Source organism: Pelodiscus sinensis, chromosome 11, assembly GCF_052426305.1.
Source record: "Pelodiscus sinensis isolate ZL-2025 chromosome 11, ASM5242630v1, whole genome shotgun sequence".
NCBI lineage: Eukaryota > Metazoa > Chordata > Testudines > Trionychidae > Pelodiscus > Pelodiscus sinensis.
The window spans coordinates 33,239,898-33,260,851 of NC_143062.1; the positions used below are offsets into that span (position 1 = coordinate 33,239,898).

The window sequence follows — 20,954 nt, forward strand, 5'->3', positions numbered from 1 at the left end:
GGGAGTTGCTTCTAACTGCAATCTGCTTCTAACCCAACTGTAAATCCCCCAGCGCGGTAGCGTGCCCTCTATCCCCATATTCAGTAAACAGAGTTGTTATGAAATGCATTTTTCATTAGGGTTTGACATGTGTTTATATTGTCTGATTATCAACACAGAAGAGAATAATTAATCTGCAGCTCCTGCAGCTTGTTGTAACAGATGGGTCATTTCTGAAGGTTTCAGCCCCCTCCCCAATTTTTTACTTCAAAAAACAAAAACAAAAACAAATCCCCAATATGTCATCTTCAATTCCAGTTTCCCCATATGCCTTTCACTGTTCCCAGCCATCCAGGGCCTGGGAGCAATTCTGATGCCTAGTTACCAAAGATAGCCAGAGACAGAAAGGAGAGAAAAGCAACAACCCCATTCAAGGTTTCATTTGAAACAAATGGTTTAAAGCACATAAATAAATAGTCACGCACTGCAACTGACTATGTGTGTAATCTGTAGTGTTATTTGGTGGTGGTGGTGGTGTGGGATGGAACTCCATTCCCTGGATGCTATTTATATGTGTATACATATGTAAAAGGAGGAGAACCTGATTTACCTATGTCACAGGGAGGGTTGCTGTGAGAATCACTTAGTCCAGAGCTCTGCAGACCAGGGAATATGTCACTGCCAATGGAATGCATTAGTTTAGTTGATCATTTACTTAAAACTGTTTTACCCATGTCTGTGCAAGACTGCATGCTCAAGTATGATGCATTCTGATGTGCTCTGTCTTGTACTAAGCAATGCAATATGCCCCGGGGGAACCGGGGAGCGGAGGAAATACACTTATTTTAATAACAGATTAATATGTAGCTCAAGGCAGTGCAACTAGAACAAAAGAGGGAAATGTTAATGTTTACTTTAATGCCTTTGTTACCCCCATTGTAAATACAGACTGACACCCACTCCCGGTTTACACCAGTGTCACTGACATCAGTTCCCAGTTCTTTAAGCTGTAATTTAGAGGAGCTGGTGAAGTAGTGGCCTCTCTCGCCACCTAGGGGATAGAACTATGAATGCAAAAATTGTACAGTATATGATACCTCCACAGTAGCAGCATATTTTATCCATGATGAGTGACTCCTGAAGGGCTTACTCCAGCCTCCTTTCCTCCTCCCCCGCGTCCCTGCTTTCTCTCCTCCTGGATTCATTTGAGAGCAAAGTTGTGGAGCAGCTGGACACACTCACCGTGGGAGGGGGGGTCTCACATGAACTCTTCTGGGAAAGCAACTCCTTGGTTGGGTGTTTGAAGCAGAAAAAAGCAACTTCAAGGAGGAAGCTGGGAGTTACAGATGGAGGGAGCTGTGGAAGGTAAGTAAGCACCTTTTCATTGTACTCTGTTACGGTAGCAGGATTTTTGATCCATCCATATCTCCAGAGCTGCTGGTGGCTATTTCACATGCAGATGGGAAAAAAAACCTCACTGCAAGTGGGAGAGGGAAATCCGATGATGCGATGTCCTACCCTCGTGACTGGTGATTGTTATAAAGTGAAGGGGGGAGGATGATTAACAGGTTCTTAGAATATAGGGATCAGTGTGTGTGTAGCGGGGGGAGAAGGGGACAAAGTTCTGGGAAGGCCTTGCAGTGAATCTGAAGGGGATGAGGTGTGAGATGGGGCAGTGATATTGGTTTGCTGTAATGCTCCCTCCCTTGCTGTGTTTCTATTTGGAAGCAGGAGCTTAAGGAGGATATGCCAAGTGCTGTTGGAGGGGCCAGGGTGGATTTGGAGGCTAGGACCATCTCTGCTTCAGGAGGACTGACATTGGCTCTCCTTGGCTCATTCTCCAGGAAGAGAGGACAAGCCCTCAGGCCAGCGGTCACCACTGCTGAAAGCGAGTGAACCCAACAGGGAGTGAAAGGAACCAACACCTGTGAAGAGAAGTGAAAAGAATTAGGACGGAGAAGAGTTCCATAGGCAGGGGAGAAGCACTGAAAACCATGGTCTCCTGTGAGGGGGGACTGTAAAGGGGAGCCACAGCCCAGGAGACCCCACCCCCTCCCAAAACCCTTGCTGGAGCCAAGTGCTGCCCTTGCTGGAGTGAAGTGCTGCATGGGAAAGGGCTGGCTATGGAGAAGTTGTCCCCGGAGGGGAACAACCTGTGGACTGTCAATGGCTCACTGATCAACTCCAGCCTGAGCCTGGAGAATCGGACGTACGGGGTCAATAGCACCACTGACCCCCTGAAGCGGAACGAGGACATGGCCAAGGTAGAGGTAACGGTGCTCTGCTTCATCCTCTTCCTTGCTCTGACGGGCAACCTGTGCGTGCTGCTGGCCATCCACACCACGCGGCACAAGCACTCCCGCATGTACTATTTCATGAAGCACCTGAGCATCGCTGACTTGGTGGTGGCCATTTTCCAGGTGCTGCCCCAACTCATCTGGGACATCACCTTCAGGTTCTATGGGCCGGACTTCCTCTGCCGGTTGGTCAAGTACCTGCAGGTGGTGGGGATGTTTGCTTCTACATACATGCTCCTGCTGATGTCCCTGGACCGGTGCCTGGCCATCTGTCAGCCCCTGAGGTCATTGCACAGGAGGTCTGACCGGGTGTCTGTCCTCCTCACCTGGCTGCTGTGCCTGCTGGTCAGCATCCCACAGATCCACATCTTTTCCCTGCGGGACGTGGGCAACGGGGTGTATGACTGCTGGGCCGATTTCATCCAGCCGTGGGGAGCCAAAGCTTATATCACCTGGATCACCCTGACTGTTTACATCATCCCCGTGCTGATGCTCAGCATCTGTTATGGCTTGATCAGCTTCAAAATCTGGCAGAACGTGAGGCTCAAAACAGCCCATGAGAGCAACACGAGCCTGCCCTGCAGCGGGGCTGCCCTTTCCAGGGTCAGCAGCATCAAGCTAATTTCTAAAGCCAAGATCCGGACAGTGAAAATGACCTTCATCATAGTCTTAGCTTTCATAGTGTGCTGGACTCCATTTTTCTTCGTGCAGATGTGGTCTGTGTGGGACAAGAATGCTCCCAAAGAAGGTAACATTCTCCTTCCTTTCATATATAGACCTTATATTTGTATGCAATACTCAGTGTCTGTGATCAAAATAATGACTAATAGTTAATACACCCGCTGGCTGCAAAACAAGTTTCAGAAGCGATGGGGATTGCATAGAGATTTCAGTTGCCATCAAGGCCCGTTAGGGTGCTGAAGGGAGAGAGACTCATGATTTGCCTCCGTTCCAAGGCACGCAGTTTTGACACTTCATTGGAGTCACTCCTGGTTTTCTGGGGGATAAGTAACCAGGATTAGCCCCTCAGGGTCCTGGACTGAAACTTGGAAACAGTTTCCCACCCTATTTGTCAAGGCAATTCTTGTTTTTACATAATGTGCACACCCCTCTTTCATCTGTCAGCACAACTATAACAGCTTGTGTGTGTCTGCTGAAATGGCATCTGCAGGGCGGGATGTGTCAGGGAGACAGGCTGGGGAACTAGGAGCCCTCAGGTGAGCACAGGGGAAGCCTGGTGGAGAAATCTTGTTTTGCCAAAGCTGGCGCCTTTTGAGGAGGTGTTTCGGTTTGGCTGATGTTTTAAGAAAGGAGACTGAGACAGACTCTTTCACGCTTTATGGTCTGGCAATTAGAGCATGGACCAGAGAGAATAAGGTTCAAGTCCAAGCACCACCAGAGTGGTAATGATCTGAAAAACTCTGCAGATGAAGGATTTTTTCCTGTACCTTAGGATAGTGTCTGAGCCCCTCACCCCTTATCCTAAGCAGGGAAGCTCCAGTTTCAGTGTGAAGCTGGATGTTCCAGCACAAATCTTTTTTTTCTTCAGAGGTTTGCTTGTCATTCCAATGTGGAACAAATGTGCAAACCTCAGAATTTGCTGCAAAGCAAAATATTTATCTTGGTCACTTGTGCTGGGCACCTTCATTGTAGTGTAAATTCAAGGTCACTTACAGGAGTCAAACTTCATTAATAAAAATGCATGGAGCTGTCTCCCTCATTAATTTCGGGGATGCTTTGCAGGCATACATTTCTGAGTGCTGGGTTTTTAAAAATATCTACTAGCGGCCATGAATAATGATTAATGTATCCACAGCATAGAGCATCAGCTCTCAGTGATATGAGAACTGGGGGTGAGAAACCCTGAAACCAATGGGTTTGGTATCTCTTTGTCATACTCCACAGTGTCTTCTCTTCCCTTTCAATGCCCCTGTCTTGTCTCTCCACGCCTCTCATTTTTACCCTGTTCCTTTTTGCTTTCCTTCTTCCTTTTCTTCCCTCTACTCCTTTTCTCTCTTCTCTTCATTCTTTACACTCAGTGGATTGCTTTTTGATGTGGCTGTAGGTAGCATGTTTCCCTTAATGTTCCAGTGATTTATTAGTTAGTTGGACAGAAAACATTTGTCAAAGGATGAAGTGCCATTCTCCATACAGGACGGTAGTTAAGACTGATATCAAGCAGTAAAATCTCTTACAACCCACTATTTTCTCGGTACTTTCAGAAGCACATTCCCCTCTAGGCTGGTACTTTCTATACTCACTCTGTGCTCTGAATTGGATTTGGAAAGTTTAAGGAAAATTCTTCCAGTTCCTTTCTGAGGTAGGGGAGAATGAAGGAAATTGATTTTAGGAAAGGCTGTTTTTAAACAGATCAATAGAAACTTGGCATGGCCAGTCTCCTCACTGAGGGCTAGCACCTTTGCTTGGTTTTGGGGGTGTAAAATAAACATAAAGGAAAAATAACTGCTAAGTGGGCACTCTAATGCTACTAGAGACAAACAGTTTCTCAGCAACTAACTCCATAGTTGTCCATAGGGCAACACAGCTCCTGCCTTCACACAAGGTGCTGCTCCCCCTCCTTTGGCAAAGCTCATTTCAATTACTATGTGTGAAAATTGATACTCCCCCATTGGAGAGTTTTACATGTCACCAGAACAACTGAAACAGAGGCTGTGCTTCTCAGTATGTATCAGCAGTTCTATAGTCTTCTCTCTACGTTCTTTGTTGCCTGTGGAGGGATTAGCCCTTGGGAACTTTGTCCTAGACAGCTGCTCACAGCATTTGTCTTGGTGGTTCACACACCTGCTTTACACGGGTAATTGCATCTGCTTTGTAGATGTCTCATGAGCTAAAAAGAGTCCTCATTTTATTTCAAACATCTGCTAGGAAGGCCTTGCTCATGATGCCCTAGTAAACAAAACTCTGTCTCTCTGTTAGGCTCCGTTTTGGAACAGGATAGAATTGTTGATTGGGACTCAAATTCAGAACTGGGGACAGCTTGCCCATGGCCTGATCCTGCATTTTTGTGCCACTCGTTTGCACTCACTCTAGTGAACGATCTGCAGCGTAGTGCTTTACCTAAGAAGAAGCCGAGTTTAACTAGGGCAAGTTATTAACATGCTCAGACTTTATTCATGTGTTGGACTTGGGAGCTGGGTGTTTTATCTGCAGCAAAGGATGTTGTTTTAGCAAGTGCATCCAATATATAATAGGAGCTAATGGCACAGGAGGGAAAAAACTCTTGATAGTTCTGGGGGAATTCTGCGATTATGCATAGTGAAAATACACAGTTCCCCCAGGAATTCCTACCTTGTGAATTATATTAGGAACAGCGAGTAATAGTGACTTTCAGCAGGGTCAGTAGTAGGAATTGAACTTTTGATTTCCATCTTCAAAGCACACGTTACTACTACTTGAGCTAAAGGAATAAATCTCTCAGCTACCAGCAGTAGCTGGCTGTAAGCCTTGACGTGGGACAGTAATGTAAGGGGGACACAGCACCCATCATGCATAACTGATTTGTTACTTAGCAGTCTAATCTACTGCAATGCTTTGAACCTAGTGGCTATTACCTTTCAATCACTAAGCAAGCCCCTTGCTTTCACCCTGCTTTCTCCTTTAAACAACATAAGACCCCAGAAGTTGAAGCAGTTTTCCTGGAGTGCCTCATGCTCCCAAGCTGCTTTGCTATGGTTCTGATGTTGTTTTGGTCTAGGAAACCTTTGGGGTACTCCCTAGCCACAGTCTGAGCTCCTGATTTATGTCCCTTTCCCCTGCTGCTGCTTCATCTAAATCTAATAGATCATTTTGGAATGTCAAAGAGGACTGGGGGAGTGGAGGGCACTGTAGGAGCGGAAGATAAAGGTAAGGCTTTCATAAGGGGATGGTGGTGAGATGGAACAGATCCAGCAAATACAAACTCATCTCCCATTGGTTTTAAATACCTACCTGCTCCCTTGCATAACACCTGCTAGTGGCATCTCCAAAGAGCTTGATAATTACCTAGATTCTAGCTGATAGCCATTTGAGAGTGAATTAGGCTCTAAGGTCTCTGTTTTGTCTGCTACCGTTTTGTGTCGGTGTGTACTGTTTTCTGGATTTCTTTGTGCAAAGGAGTGTATCTTGTTGGAAGGAAAGATTCAAGAGACATGTACAAAGAGGTGTAACAATCAATTGAAATGTAACCGTGCTGTGTGCCATTGCACAATGTCTCAGGTTTTCTTGGGCATAGTATTAAATGAAAGGGAACATGTCACAAATAGCTAGCCAAGTTTACACAATGAATGCAAACTGCAGAAGTCAACGATTAGCAAACAAAGCCCTTTGCTTGAAAACATAATGATCAGTGGGCCAGATGTTTGGGGGAAGGATACATGTTTGAAAAGACAGCGTGATGCACTGTTTCTTAATGAACAAAATGTTTATCAGCTGCCGTGTGGAAACTTGTCATCATGGGATCTGTAAAGGGCCACATACAAATGAATGTCAAATGTTTCCCAAATTAATCCTAACTTGTCCTCCTGCAAATTGACTCCACGTCTGCATTGTGTTTGAAAAGTCAGCCTGGGACAGATAATTGGCCTTGGAAGAGTAAAAAATGCTCAGCTGCTTCTCTGAATGTGCTTGAAGTGTATGCAGCCTGGGAGGGAATATGCAATGTTATTCTATACTGATGTAAGCTAGGCTGTGTCTAGACTATGGAGTTTTTCTGGGCTCTGCAGGGAACGCGTCTGCTCTTCCGACATTTTTTACAGAAGAGCAGACGTTCTTTCGGAAGCCCTGTATTCCTCATTTTGGCTGTCTCTAGACTACATCTCTCTTTCGACAGAGGGATGTAAATTAGACACTTCGAAATTGCAAATGAAGCGGGGATTTAAATATCCTGTGCTTCATTTGCATAATCGCATCATGGCGCTCTTTCGAAAAAGCGCCATTTTGAACGTATAACCGCAGTCTAGACGCGGTTCTTTCAAAAATGGCAGGCTTTTTTGAAAGAGCCTGTGTACCTCTAGACCAGAGTTTTACTTCTGAAATGGCACTTTTTCGAAAGAGCTCCATGATGCAATTATGCAAATGAAGCACGGGATATTTAAATCCCCGCTTCATTTGCAATTTCGAAGTGTCTAATTTACATCCCTCTGTCGAAAGAGAGATGTAGTCGAGAGACAGCCTTTATGAGGAAGAAGGGCTCTTCTGAAAGAGGAGGTTTTTCTGAAATTTGGCCCTGTCTAGACAGGCCAAATTTTGGAAAAGCCTCTTCTGAAAGAACAATTGGAAAAAAGTATACAGAATGCGGAGTGCAATTTGCGTACTTTTTTCCAAAAAAAAAAAAAAAAGCAGCAGTCTAGATGTAGCCCCAGTCACGGCCACCTTCTAGTGTTTCCCCATCTATGGAAGGGGAGCGTGCCTTTAATTTTTCCGCGGAAACAAAATATTTCGGTATCATTTTGCATGAGGCTGAAAACCTACTGAGATGAGCAAGTTGCTGCATCTGAAGTTACAGTGCCACCTGCACTATGTGAACGAATGGTTTTGTGCGGTAGGAAGGGTAGAGCAGCTGTGAACTGCATGTTCTTGAAAAAAGATCCAGGTATAAGGCACTGGGTCAAAATCTCTGCCTTGTATTCCAGAGGGAAGTTGAAGAACTTTTCCTCTGAAGTCAGATTTTCCTTTTATCATGGAGCAGTTCTCCAATCTAACCCTAGAACAGCGGTTTTCAAACTATGGGTCACCAGCCAGTACTGGGTCGTGGAACGTCAGGCACTGGGTCTCATTGCTGCAGGAGCATCAGGGGACCAGTGGGGGTGCAAAGGCAGCTGCCTGCCTGTCCTGGCACTGCAGACTGCGCTGTAGCTTATTAGCTGCAGGTAACAAGACTGGCTCCTAGGGGGAGAGGGCTCTCATACTGCCCCGCCCTGAGTACTAGCTCCGCACTCCCATTGGCTGGGAACCTGCTGCTGGCTGCTTCTGGAGTGCTGCATGGTCTGCAGTGCCAGGAGTGGCAGGAAACTTGCTTTAGCACCCCTGCTGCATTGTTGATTGGGAGCCACTCAAGGTAAACCCCTCCTGCTACAGCCCTGATTCCCCCCTTTTCCCCTCGGCAAAGCTGGAGTCTCCTCCCTCTCCCCAAAGCTCTCATCTTCAGCCCCACTCCAGAGTCCACACGCTAGTCAAATTATGTTGGGTCGTGGTCAATAATTTTCTTCAACTGGGTCATGAGACAAAAAGTTTGAAAACCACTGCCCTAGACAAAATACAATTATTATGAATTATTTGTGTTGTGTTAGCACCTCAGCACCCCAGTCATAGACCAGGGCCTCCATTGTGCTAGACAAGGGTACAAACCCAGAAAAAAGAGTTTAAAAAAAGAAGAGAAAATAGGAGTTTACAATCTAAGGCCAGAGGTTAGAATTTATTTTTACTTTTCAGGGGCTGTCTATCGCCAGCTCAACTGATCTAAAATTAAACAAACAATGCTTTTCCTTCCAGTACCTGGCTGTTAATTTAAAAGAGTAAATAGGAATGAATGACCCCAATATCAAAGCAATCTGGTTGGCTCCTCTGCAGCTATAGATTCTTTACTACCTGTGCTGTGCTTTGCAGTGTTTTATTTGCATTTCTCATGGGGCTTAAGAGTCCTGAGTCTGCATCACTTGAACAGACCCATCTCCTTATGATGTGGGTGGAAGCAGGGCTGGCTTTAGCAAGCACAGGGCCCGATTCCGGGGGCGGGGCCGTGCATGTGCAGGGCCCCTGGCGGCATGGTGCATGCGCCGGGCCCCGGGCTGCACGGCACATGTGTCATGCGCCTGGGGCACTGTGCATGTGTCGCGCACCCAGGACGGCACTGTGCATGCGCCGTGCGCCCGGAGTGTTGCATACCTAGGGCAGCACTGCATGTACGCCATACGCCCGGGACCCCGCGCATGCATCATGCGTCCCGGATAGTACTGCGCATGCACCACGCGCCCGGGTCCCTGTGCCTCCGTTGCACGCCTGAGGCGTCGCGTACCTGGGGTGGCACCGTGCGTGCGTCGCGCACCCAGGAGCGGGGCTCCCTTAGGCGCGGGGCCCCATTCTGGGGAATCGGCCGAATTAGCCTAAAGCCGGTCCTGGGTGGAAGCTGGGAGTGTATAAGAAATACAAAACGGGGTCCTAAAGAAAGAAATAAAAGGGTACTTTGCTAGTTTTATATGTTACTAATTTGGGGTCAGATTCAGCAAATATTTAGGTACATGAGAAACAATCCACCCATGAGAGCTCTATTGACTTCCTTTCAAAAACAAAAGAAGTGAAATAAAGTTTTGCATTACCAACAAACAGGGATGAGCAGAGAAGAACTGGGGATTTCAAGGATGTTCTTAAGCAATGGGCTCAAATTGCAGCAAGGAAGGGTTAGGTTGGATATTAGGAAAAACTTCCTAACTGTCAGGGTGGTTAAACACTGGAATAAATTGCCTAGGGATATTGTGGAATCTCCATCACTGGAGATATTTAAGAGCAGGTTAGATAAACATCTATCAGACATGATTTAGACTGTGCTTGGTCCTGCCATGAGGACAGGGGGCTGGTCTTGATGGCCTCTCAAGGTCTAGTTTACATTATTTTGTATTATCACACCTTTCTCTACTCAGACCGCAGCTTCATGCTTGTAGCTTCCTCCTGGTAATCAAACTGGCTAGAAATATTTGTCAGGGAATTTCCAAAAGCAGTTATATGTGTGTTTAAAATATTCATCCATTTTAATCTCTTCTTGTGGTTACACCACATCATGTAATTTTAAAATCATGTTTCATAAGCTTGTGCTGAGTTTGCTATGTCTTAACCTATGTTTAAATGGGGCTGCAGTGAAAAATTAGCAAGCACTTCAATATCTGAGTAACTTCACACTCCAGAAACTTGCCACTATTTCAGGGGAATTTAGATCTTGGGGGATTAGCTGGGCCCTTTTCAGAGAAAGAGAATTGGTCCAGCAGGGAAAAGAGCTGGTGGATATGAGTGATTTGGTCTAGGTCTTCTCAGGGACAGGCAAGATAAAGACCATAAGCCAGATCTGGCACGCCATGCCTTTGAAGCCAGCCCACAGCCCCCCACGCTGGGACCCGGGGTTCAAAGCAGCTGGCTGCTCCATGTGTCTCTCTATGTTGCACAGAAGGGGAAGAGGCTTCTCATGGTGCCCCTGCCCCCAGCACAATCTCTCAGCTCCCATTGGTCAGTTCCAGACAGTGGGAGCAAGGAGATTGTACTGGGGGTGAGGGCAGCATGTGAAGCCTCCCCTCAGCGCATGGTGGAAGAAGCACATAAAGGGAACAGCCAGCCTCTCTGAGCCCTGGGACTGTGGGTCCCACTGGGCTGCTGGCTGGGAGCTGCCTAGGTAAGCACCTCCCAGCTAGAGCCTGCCCGTGGCACCCCACCTCCTCCCACACTCCAACTCCCCGCCCCACATCCCCACCCAAACCCGCTGCAGCCCGCTTCCTCAGGTCACAAGTCCCTCCTAGACGCTGCAGTCCTTCCCAGATGCCTCCCCCAGGCCAGAATACTCTCCTGCACCAATACTTCCTCTCAGACCCTGTACCCCCTGCTGCATCCCAATCCCCTATCCTAGATCAAAAACCCCTTCTTCACCCAAACTCCTTCTCAGACCCCACACCCTCTCCTACACCCCAGTCCCCTAGTCCAAGTTCCTTTCTACGCCAAACTGCTGTCCCAGACCGTACACCCAGTCCATAGAAAAGTGCTGCCCTTGACCACTTATCAAAATCTAGGTGTGCCCCCCCCATCAGAAATTATTGCCCACCCATGAGCTAGGTCCAACACAGTTCTTCTTGCTCCAGGCCTGAAAGAAAATGCCTCTTTCATGCTACTTGCCTTTTTACATGATGGACTGGGATTTGGGGTTGCACCTGAAAACCAGGATCCTTAGCAGCAGTTCAGTGCCCGCCCCCATACTGCCAGTTGTTGCTCAACATCATTGTCAGCTGCTGGTACACTGTTTCAGCTGTGAGTGAGAGAGAACATTTCTTGCAGAACATGCAGATCGGTCATCTAAGTATTATCTGGGCCCAGCTCCACTTAGCTTGAGAGAGCTACTCAGTGAACAGAAATGAGAGATGTAATAGATTCATAGAGATCACATCCATTCCCTGACTAGACTGTACCCTACAGTTAATAATTAGAAGAACAAATACTTAGTTCTTATATAGCACTTTTCAGCAGTGGATCTCAAAGTGGTTTACAAAGAAGGCAAATATAATATTTATTGTATAGATGGGGAAACTGAGGCACATAGCGGTGCCGGGAGTCTCCCAAGGTCACTCCACAGTCCAGTGGCTAAGCTGGGAATATGACCCAGGTTTCCTGAGTCTCAGTATTGTGTTTTATTGATTGGGTGACAAAACCTCCCGATTCTCTTGTAGGTTTATCTGTTTCAGCTTGAAGGATGAGCACAGTCCCGGCTCATACAGCTGCAGTCAGTCCATTGTGGAGAACTTTTTCCATCATTGCATAGTATGAACAATTCATAAGGCTTTGGAATTTTACAGCCATTTTCATGATATGAAAATTTTCTATTTTGGCAGCAGATGTTCCCTTTTGTTGACGCTGGAAACAGTATATTGGCATTTTACCACAGCAGATCAGAACAGAGACAGCATGTGGGTGCTTCAAATGACACATCGTCGCTTTCTTTCCCCACTGAAAATAAAACTAATCTGCAGAATACCCAACATATTAATCTTTGTATCAAAGAAAATAGTTTCACATGTGTGTAAAGACGAGTAAGTGGCTATGAAGCTGCAGCTCAGCAAACAGCATCATATTTGTCAGGACATTGGGATGTTCCAGTCAGCAATGTCACTCATTTGTCTTGCAGCATTATATTTTCACTCCTAATCTGGAACAAATGAGAATGAATTACAAGATTACCTCCAGTGTAGTGTGCTTATTAATACTGGGATACTAAAGCCCCTACACACTGCATACTATTAAATAATGATACTCAGAGATGATTTACCTGAAGATACCACCTTTCACATCAAAGATCCCAAAGCACTTCACTTCTTATGGTATGTTACTTAAGTGCTTCTGATAGTTACACACCAAAGAATATTTATGCCACTTATAAATGAAGGAATATACTAAGAGATTCATGAGGTATGGCGTACTCTCAGTGCCTACTATGTACAGCAGGTCAACCTTTTTTTTTTTTACAAGTTTTTTTTTTCTGTTAAAAATGTGATTGCTATGATGATGAAATTTCTTGGCAAAATGTCATGGCCATCAAGCTTTTTCAATTTTGGATTCAAACAATTTTTGAGCATTTTCCCCACCAATTTTTCCCCATTCAGAATGGTGAGACAATTTCCCATTTTTTCTCCCCCTTCTCCTTACAATAACCAACAAGATTTTTTCCCTTCAGCCCTCCTTCCTTGTTATTACCTTTTTCCCCATAGAATATTGCAAAAAAGCAGTAAAAGAGCAAAAAAAATCCAATGTGTTTTTTTCATTTAAAATGTTTCCCATGGAGCAATGGAAAACAGCAATGAAAACTCTGGAATGAAACAAAATGTCCTCAGTTTTCCACAGCTTTTTGATAATGTTTCCCACTTTTTTTGACCAGCTCTCTCGTTGAGAATGGAGAGTGCTCGGTTCCTTACGGTGTCAGGCTCTCTAAGTTGCATTTTTACCCAGCCAAAAATGGCCATACACCACTGTGGAGGGAGTACATAAAAGCTGAAATGCAAATAGACGATGGGGTGTTCTGTGGCTGGATGCCAGTTAGCCATTGCTTGATGACTTTGGCAGGCAGTTGCTATGGATACTAAGCAGATACTTAGGTCTGATGAAAGGTTGAATGAACTGGACTTAGGTTCAACCCAGTCATAAATGAAGATGGTGCTAGTGGAATGTTATTAAACAGAGAGAGAAAAAAACACCTGCCAGAGAGTGACTTATAAAGTTTAGTTGCATCTACCTAGTATTTTTTTTTAATCTCCATTTCCATTCGTTGGTTTGGTATTTCCTTTGTAAAAAGTGGAGCCTGCTCCACCCCCCATTGTTGTCGATCTAGCACAAAAGCCAGGCATGAATGAGAAGGAAACTAAATTACCATGCAGCCCCAAGTACAGGGATGGTAGAATCATCCCTCATCCTCAGGCACTTCAGCTACTTTGGCTTTGTAGTTCTTATCTAAGAAGTTCCACTGGATTTATTAGGCTCTGAATGACACCTGATGGAGTGAGATGACTTTAAGCTACAGTAGGTTCTCAGCTTTATCAATCCCACAGGGATGTAGCCTCTTGGTATGTCCAGTGTTACCCAGATCAATTTCCTGAAGTCTGCTTGTCTGGGTGTTCAGTTTATGTCCTTGGCCAGGAGTTCTGGAAGCTCCATATATAGAAGTGTGTCTCTGGGAGGCGGAGGCGGGGGGAAGGGGACAGGGGGAGGGACAGCAGTGCCCAAACTGTTGTCCTGCCCTCACCTGGCCTCTTCCCAGAGGCCACGCCCTTGCTTCAACTGTTTTCCCCCCAAGTCTCCCGTTAATTCCTCTCTGCCCTCTTCTCCTCACTCATTCTTAAGGCAGGGAAAAAGCAATGGTGCCTTGGCCTCCTGCCCTGCTTCGACATGGTACCTGTGTCCATTATTTAATAGGTAGCAGGTTTTAAACAAACAAAAGGAAGCACTTCTTCACAAACACATAGCCAACCTGTAGAACTCCTTGCCAGAGGATATTGTGAAAGCCAGGATTTTAACAGGGTTCAAAAAAGAGCAAGATAAATTAATGGAGGTTAGGTCCATGAGTTCTTATTAGCCAGGATGGATAGGAATGGCTGGGAACGGGGGATGAGAGTGGGATCACTTGATGATTATGTGGTCTGCTCATTCCCTCTGGGGGTACCTGGTATTGGTCACTGTCAGAAGACAGGATACTGGGCTAGATGGACCTTTGATCTGACCCAGTACGGTCGTTCTTATGTTCTTGATCCCTGACAGTGTAGTAGCATTCCTTGCCAAGAATACTTTGTAGGACCAGTTGAGGAAGACTGAAGTATGGTAAATTATATTTTTACTCACATAATTGCCATCAGCTGCTCCAAATTAAGTGGCAGTGCAAGATCAGCAATGAGACTAGTTGTAGCCAGATCCACTGACTGCCTCCATTGGCATAGGTTCTGTTTCTGTGGCTTTCTTGGTATGGCCATATTATTACGATGGAAGGCCAACAAATGATGAAAGCCAATGTAGGTAACATATAGCAGTATGCCTATGCAGCCCCCCTGGCTGCATCCCTTAGATCAGGGCTGGGGAACCCTGTTTGCTTTGGGGGTGGCTGACCCACACAAAAAAAGACAAAAAACCAAACAAACCCTCGCTGATGCTCTCCACATTCCCCTTGCACACCTGGCTAGTAGATTTTGTGTGCTTCAGCCCCACGGAGAGTGTGTGTGGGGGGGGGGGAGAGGGGCAAGAGGGGATGGAATGCTAGTATGGGCTCCCCAATGCTCAGAGGGGAACCCTGAGCTTTGAGGGCAGGATCCAGGCAACCTTGGGCCTTAGGTTCCCAGCCCCACCTTAGATATTCAAAACACTGCTGAGAGAGAGCGAGATTATGCATGAATCCCCATTCCAATAAATAATTGTCAAAGTGTTCTCCTCCCCTAGCAACTGCACTCTTGAATTGGAAGACTTCTCACACTGAGGACCACAATGATTAAACCAGTGATTCTCAACCTATTTAAGGGTCATGGTTTGTTCTGCATTGAAATATGAAAAGGTTTTGGGGAAATTCCATTGGTTTGTTATGGTAGCATTAAATCAGGGAGGGTTGGGCCCATAGTTTGTGTGTTGATCAGCTGGGGATATGAGCATCAGACCAGGAAACTGGGGAAGATGTTGGTGGATTCTGGGCTCATGATCTCCAAAAGCTAGAATTTCTTCTCACTGGATGCAGCCAGGTTGTCTAGCCTAGGCCTAGAGATCATGTTTTATTCATGTCGTTTTCCTATTATGCTTTCTACCTTGCAGCATCTCCGTTTATCATCGCCATGCTCCTAGCAAGTTTAAACAGCTGTTGCAACCCATGGATCTACATGCTTTTCACAGGTCATCTTTTCCATGACCTTATGCACCGGTTCCTCTGCTGCTCCACACGCTATTTAAAATCCAGGCAAAGCTGTGACTTGAGCATCAGTAAGAAAAGCAACTCCTCTACCTTCGTCCTGAGTCGCAAGAGCTCGAGTCAGAAAAGCTTCACTCAACCTTCCACCACCTGAGAACTGTCCCAGCGCTCTTTGGACTGCATTCCTACTTCACTGAGTATTTGTAAAAAACTGTAATCCTGAATATATGGGTGGAGGGGTATATATGTAAATAGGTGTGTGTGTGTGTGTGTGTGTGTTTTGAATTCTTTATTTAACTGAGGCAAGACTAAGGAAAAAAACGGCTGTCGTCAAAAGCACAGTTTAGGATGGCTAGCTTTATGGAGTTCAACTCAATGGACCAGATTCTGAATCCTTTACTCATTCAAAGCAATGGAGGTTTTGCACAATGATTGAATAATAACTAAGGGGCGTGTCCTGAAAGCTGACAGAAAGATGACAGAAACTCATGAGCCAAAGTCAGCCCTGATGTAAGTGGGTACAGCTTCACTGACTTTAAGGAGTAAAATCTACCTGGGCTGTCCTTACTCAAGTGAGTAAGTGTTACTCATGGAAGCAGTCCTACTGATTCCTGTTTGGCAACAGGTTTGTTTAAGGCCTTCCAATATATCCTTATTCAGCAATAATGCTTCACTGGCATTCAGAGAGCTTTGATTGAGTAAGGGTTTCAGCCCTGATCCTGAAACTGTTTATGCACATGCTTATCTTGATGTTTGTGAGTAAGTCTCATTGGCTTCAGAGGGACCATGTACATGGGTCAGTTTAAGGATGGGCGTAAATGTTTACAGGATCCAGGTGCTGGTGCAAAAACACATATTCTGATTGTGTTCAAAAGCTTTAGTTAAGGCAGACTCCTGGCTCTCTCACAGTCAAAGACAAAACTTGAGTGGAGCCAAGATTTCACTGTTCTGTTTTCTGCCAGCCGTGAAATATTGCACCAATATAATTTTCTTTTCATGTAATTCACATGATCCTATGGCATAGAATATTTGTTAAAAGATTTTATTCTAGTAAATACAATTTTATAAATTCAACTTGAAGAAAAGATGGGAGCAGTGGAAAAAGCATACAAAGGAAACCATGGAGGGAAAAAATGCTTTATCCACAAAATGCAAGTACTGTATATCTGTTTGTATGGAATGCTTTTCTTTCTAGATTAATGCACCAAACATTTATGGACTGTACAACATTGCATTAGGTAAGCAAAAAGCTAGGAGAACTGTGGTACCATTGAGAAAAAAGTGCAAACAGTTAAGGAATGATCCCATTCCTGGTGAAATCAGTGTGAGTTTGCCTAGTGAATTCAGTTGTGAAAGTGGGAGGCCATGCGGGACTGAGTGGCCAACCCTTTGCTCATGTTTATCATGCTTTTTCACACAAGTCATTCCAAGTGAGAGACCAGGCATGAATTAGGACTTCACATGAAAGGGAGCTGAAGGATTTGATAGATATATTTACAGTTCTATAGATTTTGTTATGGCCTTCAATCAGGTTTTTTTTTTTAATTTCAGCATGGGACTGACTTTTAAGTATCATGCCACTCATTGGTTCAACTTGGAGCTGAAATACAGAATTTCATGTATCATTGCATACTCTTGTTTTTAATGCCGGTCAGCTTCACTGATTGCAGTAGAGTCAGACCTGTTGAGAGTAACTTGGGTCCCTGGTATATCACATGTGCTTCCTCCACATCACCTTTCACCTCATTTATAGACATTTTGGGGCCTCCTGAGCTTGGAATCTTCATGCAATTGTCCCTTTTCCTGCCAGCCTCCAGAGGGGCGTTCCAGTCCTATAGCTGAGCCTCAGTTTAGTTCTGCTACCCTAGTACTAATAGCCCAAAACTCCAGTTGAACAATGTTTGAGTCTTGCATTGCTGCCTCAGGCACAACTCCTACTGTATCAAAGAGGGTTCTTCCGAATGGCATGGGATTCTGATTTATTTAATTGCAGGATTTGAAAAGCATTTTTTTCTGATTCAAACTAGAGAAAGGACAAAACCCCAAATCCAAAGCTAATCTTTCCCAAATGTTTGGAAAATTCAGAACCTGGGCTTTATTCTTAGAATAGGCCCAATCAAAACCCTTCATCCCATCCCATGTATGCCCTCAAATCTCAAGAACTATTTAAACTGAACTTTGCGGCTTGGACTTGTCTCTACAAATTGCCTATGACTCTGTCTTCTGGCCCACATTTACTTCTGGGCAAGTTGGGCATTAACATGATAGTTGGTGGTGGACATAAATTCATTATCCAGCCAGAACACTTTGAGGATGGTCCTTGAGATTGGTCTAAGTGGTGCTCAAGATGCAAGGATCTTTGACATGATGACTGAGGGTGACAGTGAGCATCAAATACTAGTGTTTTGCTACAAAAGAGTTTTAGTGTCACCTTGCACAGGTGTCAGTGACCTTACAATGTACCAGACAGTATAGAATCCAGGTCAACTGCAGTTTTCCTTGTGTTATTCCTACCATCCACTGTACATTCCATATCTTTCTGGAACTCACTATAATCATATTTCATAGTGTGCTGGAAATAGAGGGCCAACATCTAACCTTCTGACTCAACCCTTGTTTGGGCAAAACTCCCATTGGCATCAGTTTTGCCTGAATAAGGCCATTAGGATTTGGTTCATTTACCGTGATTATGCTCTTATTAAAACCTGATCCTGCACTCTCTTCTTACCACCATCCAGGGAGTTGAATCAGTTTGTCCAGAGGCTGCTTCAATGTTCTGTATATCAAGAGAACTGAATGATGCTCTTCTTTGGTTTTCAAACAGGAAGTTCAGCAATTTTTTTTTGAGCGGGGGGAGAGCGGAGGAAGATAATTGCTGGTTATATTTTAAACCCAATGAACAATAAATCACAATAATCAAAACTAAAGTTGTTTTGCCCTAAATTTACCTATTTTTGAACTTTTATTATTTGGACCAGGTAATGATCCTAGATCCCATTCTGCACCATAGTCAGCCACTTTGCTGCACTGTCTAGCCTACTGCTATTGTGTGTAGCAATGCAGGGGAAGAACAGCTATGACTGGGCCACTCTGTCTCCTCCTCCTCCTGCACCTGGTGAGTAGTGATGGGTGGGCAGAGATGCGAAGTGGGTGGGACCATAGTTCTGACCCTCCCTCTTCACAAAGTGCCAGGCAGCATAGCTGACCTCGCATTGAGGGGTGGGGATGTAGACTGCACCAGAAAGCATTCTGATACCAATTACTTCCTTCACAGAGCAAGAGGGAAGCAGGGAAGCTTCTGGGATGATGCCACTATTCAGTACTCAGGACTGTACTTACCCATATGCAGAATACGCACCTGCATAGGGCACCCAAACATTTGGGGCATCACTGGGTCCTAATGTCCACCCTCCAGCTCTTCATATTCCTGTTCTGCAGCTCTGCTTCCTCCGGAGATAATCTCACTAATTTAAAAGTGAAAAAGCCTGCCAAACCTATTAGCACAATATTGAACCTGGGAAAGAGCAATTCAAGTGGTGACGAACCCATTTAACAGGCATTTGCCAACCCCAGGTATCTACTGTCAGTTTCTGAATTTACTGTATTAGTCTACAAGACCTTAGTTTAAAATTTAAATATTTCATTAGCGTGTTGCTGAAGATTATAAAATCACATCTCTAAAAATCATCTTCCCTTTCCTTCGCAGGCTGCTATTGGGCATAGGGGTAACAGTTTAATAGTACTAGTAGGGCCCCATAAATCCTAAGGATGGCGCTGTCAGTACTGACTGGATTTCAAGGTATCAGTAAATATGTTGGAAAGATTTCACTAGATAACTGTATATCAGAATCCCTGACCCAAAAAGCTCACAACCTGCACTGTGGATGAATGGTTTGGTAGCCCATGACAACTCCTCTCCATCATCTAGACCCCCTGCTCTGAAAGAGCTAACTTTAGACCATTGAAAAGATGAAACAAGACACCTTGCTCAAGAGAAAAAAATGAATAAAAGATATTGCATTAATACATATCAAAAGACACATGAGCTCAGATACAGCAATGTGAAGGCCCCACTGTACATACTAATAGCCCAAGAGTACAGCTGTAAAGAGTTGTCTGTACCTTTTTGAGCAAACTCCCTCACAGCACATTTTATTATAATCTTTATTACAGTGAAAAACTAAAAATATTGCCCTATAACAATATGGTCTTTGTTGGAGCTATTTCAAAGGGACTCAGGGCTGTAAGAATGAACTTACAGTGTTTCTTTAAGGATTAACTCACTCCCCAAAACAATTGACATTTCCTATCCCATTGCAATTTCTCAAGAAATTCTGCTATCATTTGGGCCTTTCATTTTTGCACATTTATGCATTTTGACTGCTCCCGACCTGATTTTGTCCTAAATCAGGTAGCTACTTACATAAGAGTGGTTCTGTTTGCTCTCTCTGCACAACTAGACAACTAAAGTTTCTTTAAAAATGTAGCCCACTGTGAGTTGTCTGTAATATTCCCCCTTGTCTGCTTTAGAGCAGCATTATAGCTGTTTGGCTCATCTTTCTCTAAGATTTTGCATTAGTCGTTTTCCAGTCACTACCTTCTCTATTCTTTATTAATCCTTTTAAAGCATTAATGTCACTGGCATATTTAGTGCCATTATTTTGCAATAATTAGAGCAAAAATCCCTGAAGTCATTGGAGTAGCACCAGTAGAGATTTTGGCTCTTAATAGTAATTGGAGGAGCATCATAAATTTCAATGGAAGTTAGGCATCTAAATTATTTTGAAGACTGGGGCCTAAGGAAAGTCAATGCACTGAACTGAGTAAAGGATCATTAAACCTACCAGGAAAAATGTTCAAAAAGTGAGCGAGTTCAAGCACTGATTTAGCAAGGCACTTGAGTATGTGCTTAAAGTTAAGCATGTGCCTAAATGCTTTAATGAAATTACTCACCTGCTCTGCAGCCAGAATAATATACCTAGGGAATTGATGGGTTCCTCATTGTATGATTAATTAAAAATGGGCTGGATAAATTACCTGAGAATACAGAGTAGGAAATACCCTTGCACTTGGCCTTATTTTTATAGGCCAAACCTCCTCTCACCTGAAATATGCAACTTCCATTGAAAACAATGGATTTCATTCTCCTCTTGCTTGCACATACGTCTGAACTAAAGGCATAAAAGCCAATAGAGTGCCTCACATTAAACATTGCATGAGTGAATTAGGTCCAATGAGCTAAAATCTATTCTTGCTTACATGCGTGCAATGCCATTGATGATACTGGGGCCCCATGATTCTAGAAATTGTAGCTAATTCTTGCTCTAGTGTGAAGGCAGTTGTAACTATAGGGAACATGGAAATACGGCAACAGAACTCATTAGCTATGACTAAACACAGGGAAGAAAGAATTCTTAATTTATCAGGAGATCAAATAAGCAACTAACATACACTCTCCCACTTCCCCAACAAATAAGGCAAATACCTTTTTATGTAAACCACTTTTGTCATTATTGAAGTGAATTAGTCAAATATGTTTGCAGTCATTGAGGGAAATATTC

General features: G+C 44.4%; 1 protein-coding gene across 3 annotated transcripts; it reads left to right on the forward strand.

The window, feature by feature from the left end:
* The first annotated feature begins 802 nt into the window (after nucleotides 1-802).
* Nucleotides 803-19,251, forward strand: OXTR (oxytocin receptor). 3 transcript variants are annotated; one of them, XM_014578451.4, is made up of 3 exons: nucleotides 803-1,344; nucleotides 1,708-3,024; nucleotides 15,300-19,251. In XM_014578451.4, exons 2-3 carry the CDS (start codon nucleotides 2,103-2,105, stop codon nucleotides 15,545-15,547), a joined length of 1,170 nt encoding a protein of 389 aa, XP_014433937.1. In that variant the 5' UTR covers nucleotides 803-1,344; nucleotides 1,708-2,102; the 3' UTR covers nucleotides 15,548-19,251. The 3 variants fall into 3 exon arrangements, with proteins under 3 accessions (XP_014433937.1, XP_014433936.1, XP_006132871.1); XM_014578450.4 differs by having other exon boundaries at nucleotides 1,711-3,024; XM_006132809.5 differs by having other exon boundaries at nucleotides 1,824-3,024.
* The last annotated feature ends 1,703 nt before the right edge of the window (nucleotides 19,252-20,954 follow it).

What these genes read in the sequence shown, in the direction of transcription:
- OXTR (XM_014578451.4), top strand. Translation starts at nt 2,103, where the DNA reads ATGGAGAAGTTGTCCCCGGAGGGGAACAACCTGTGGACTGTCAATGGC. An exon ending in CAAGAATGCTCCCAAAGAAG is followed by an intron (nt 3,025 to 15,299) that starts GTAACATTCTCC and finishes TCTACCTTGCAG; the next exon opens with CATCTCCGTTTATCATCGCC.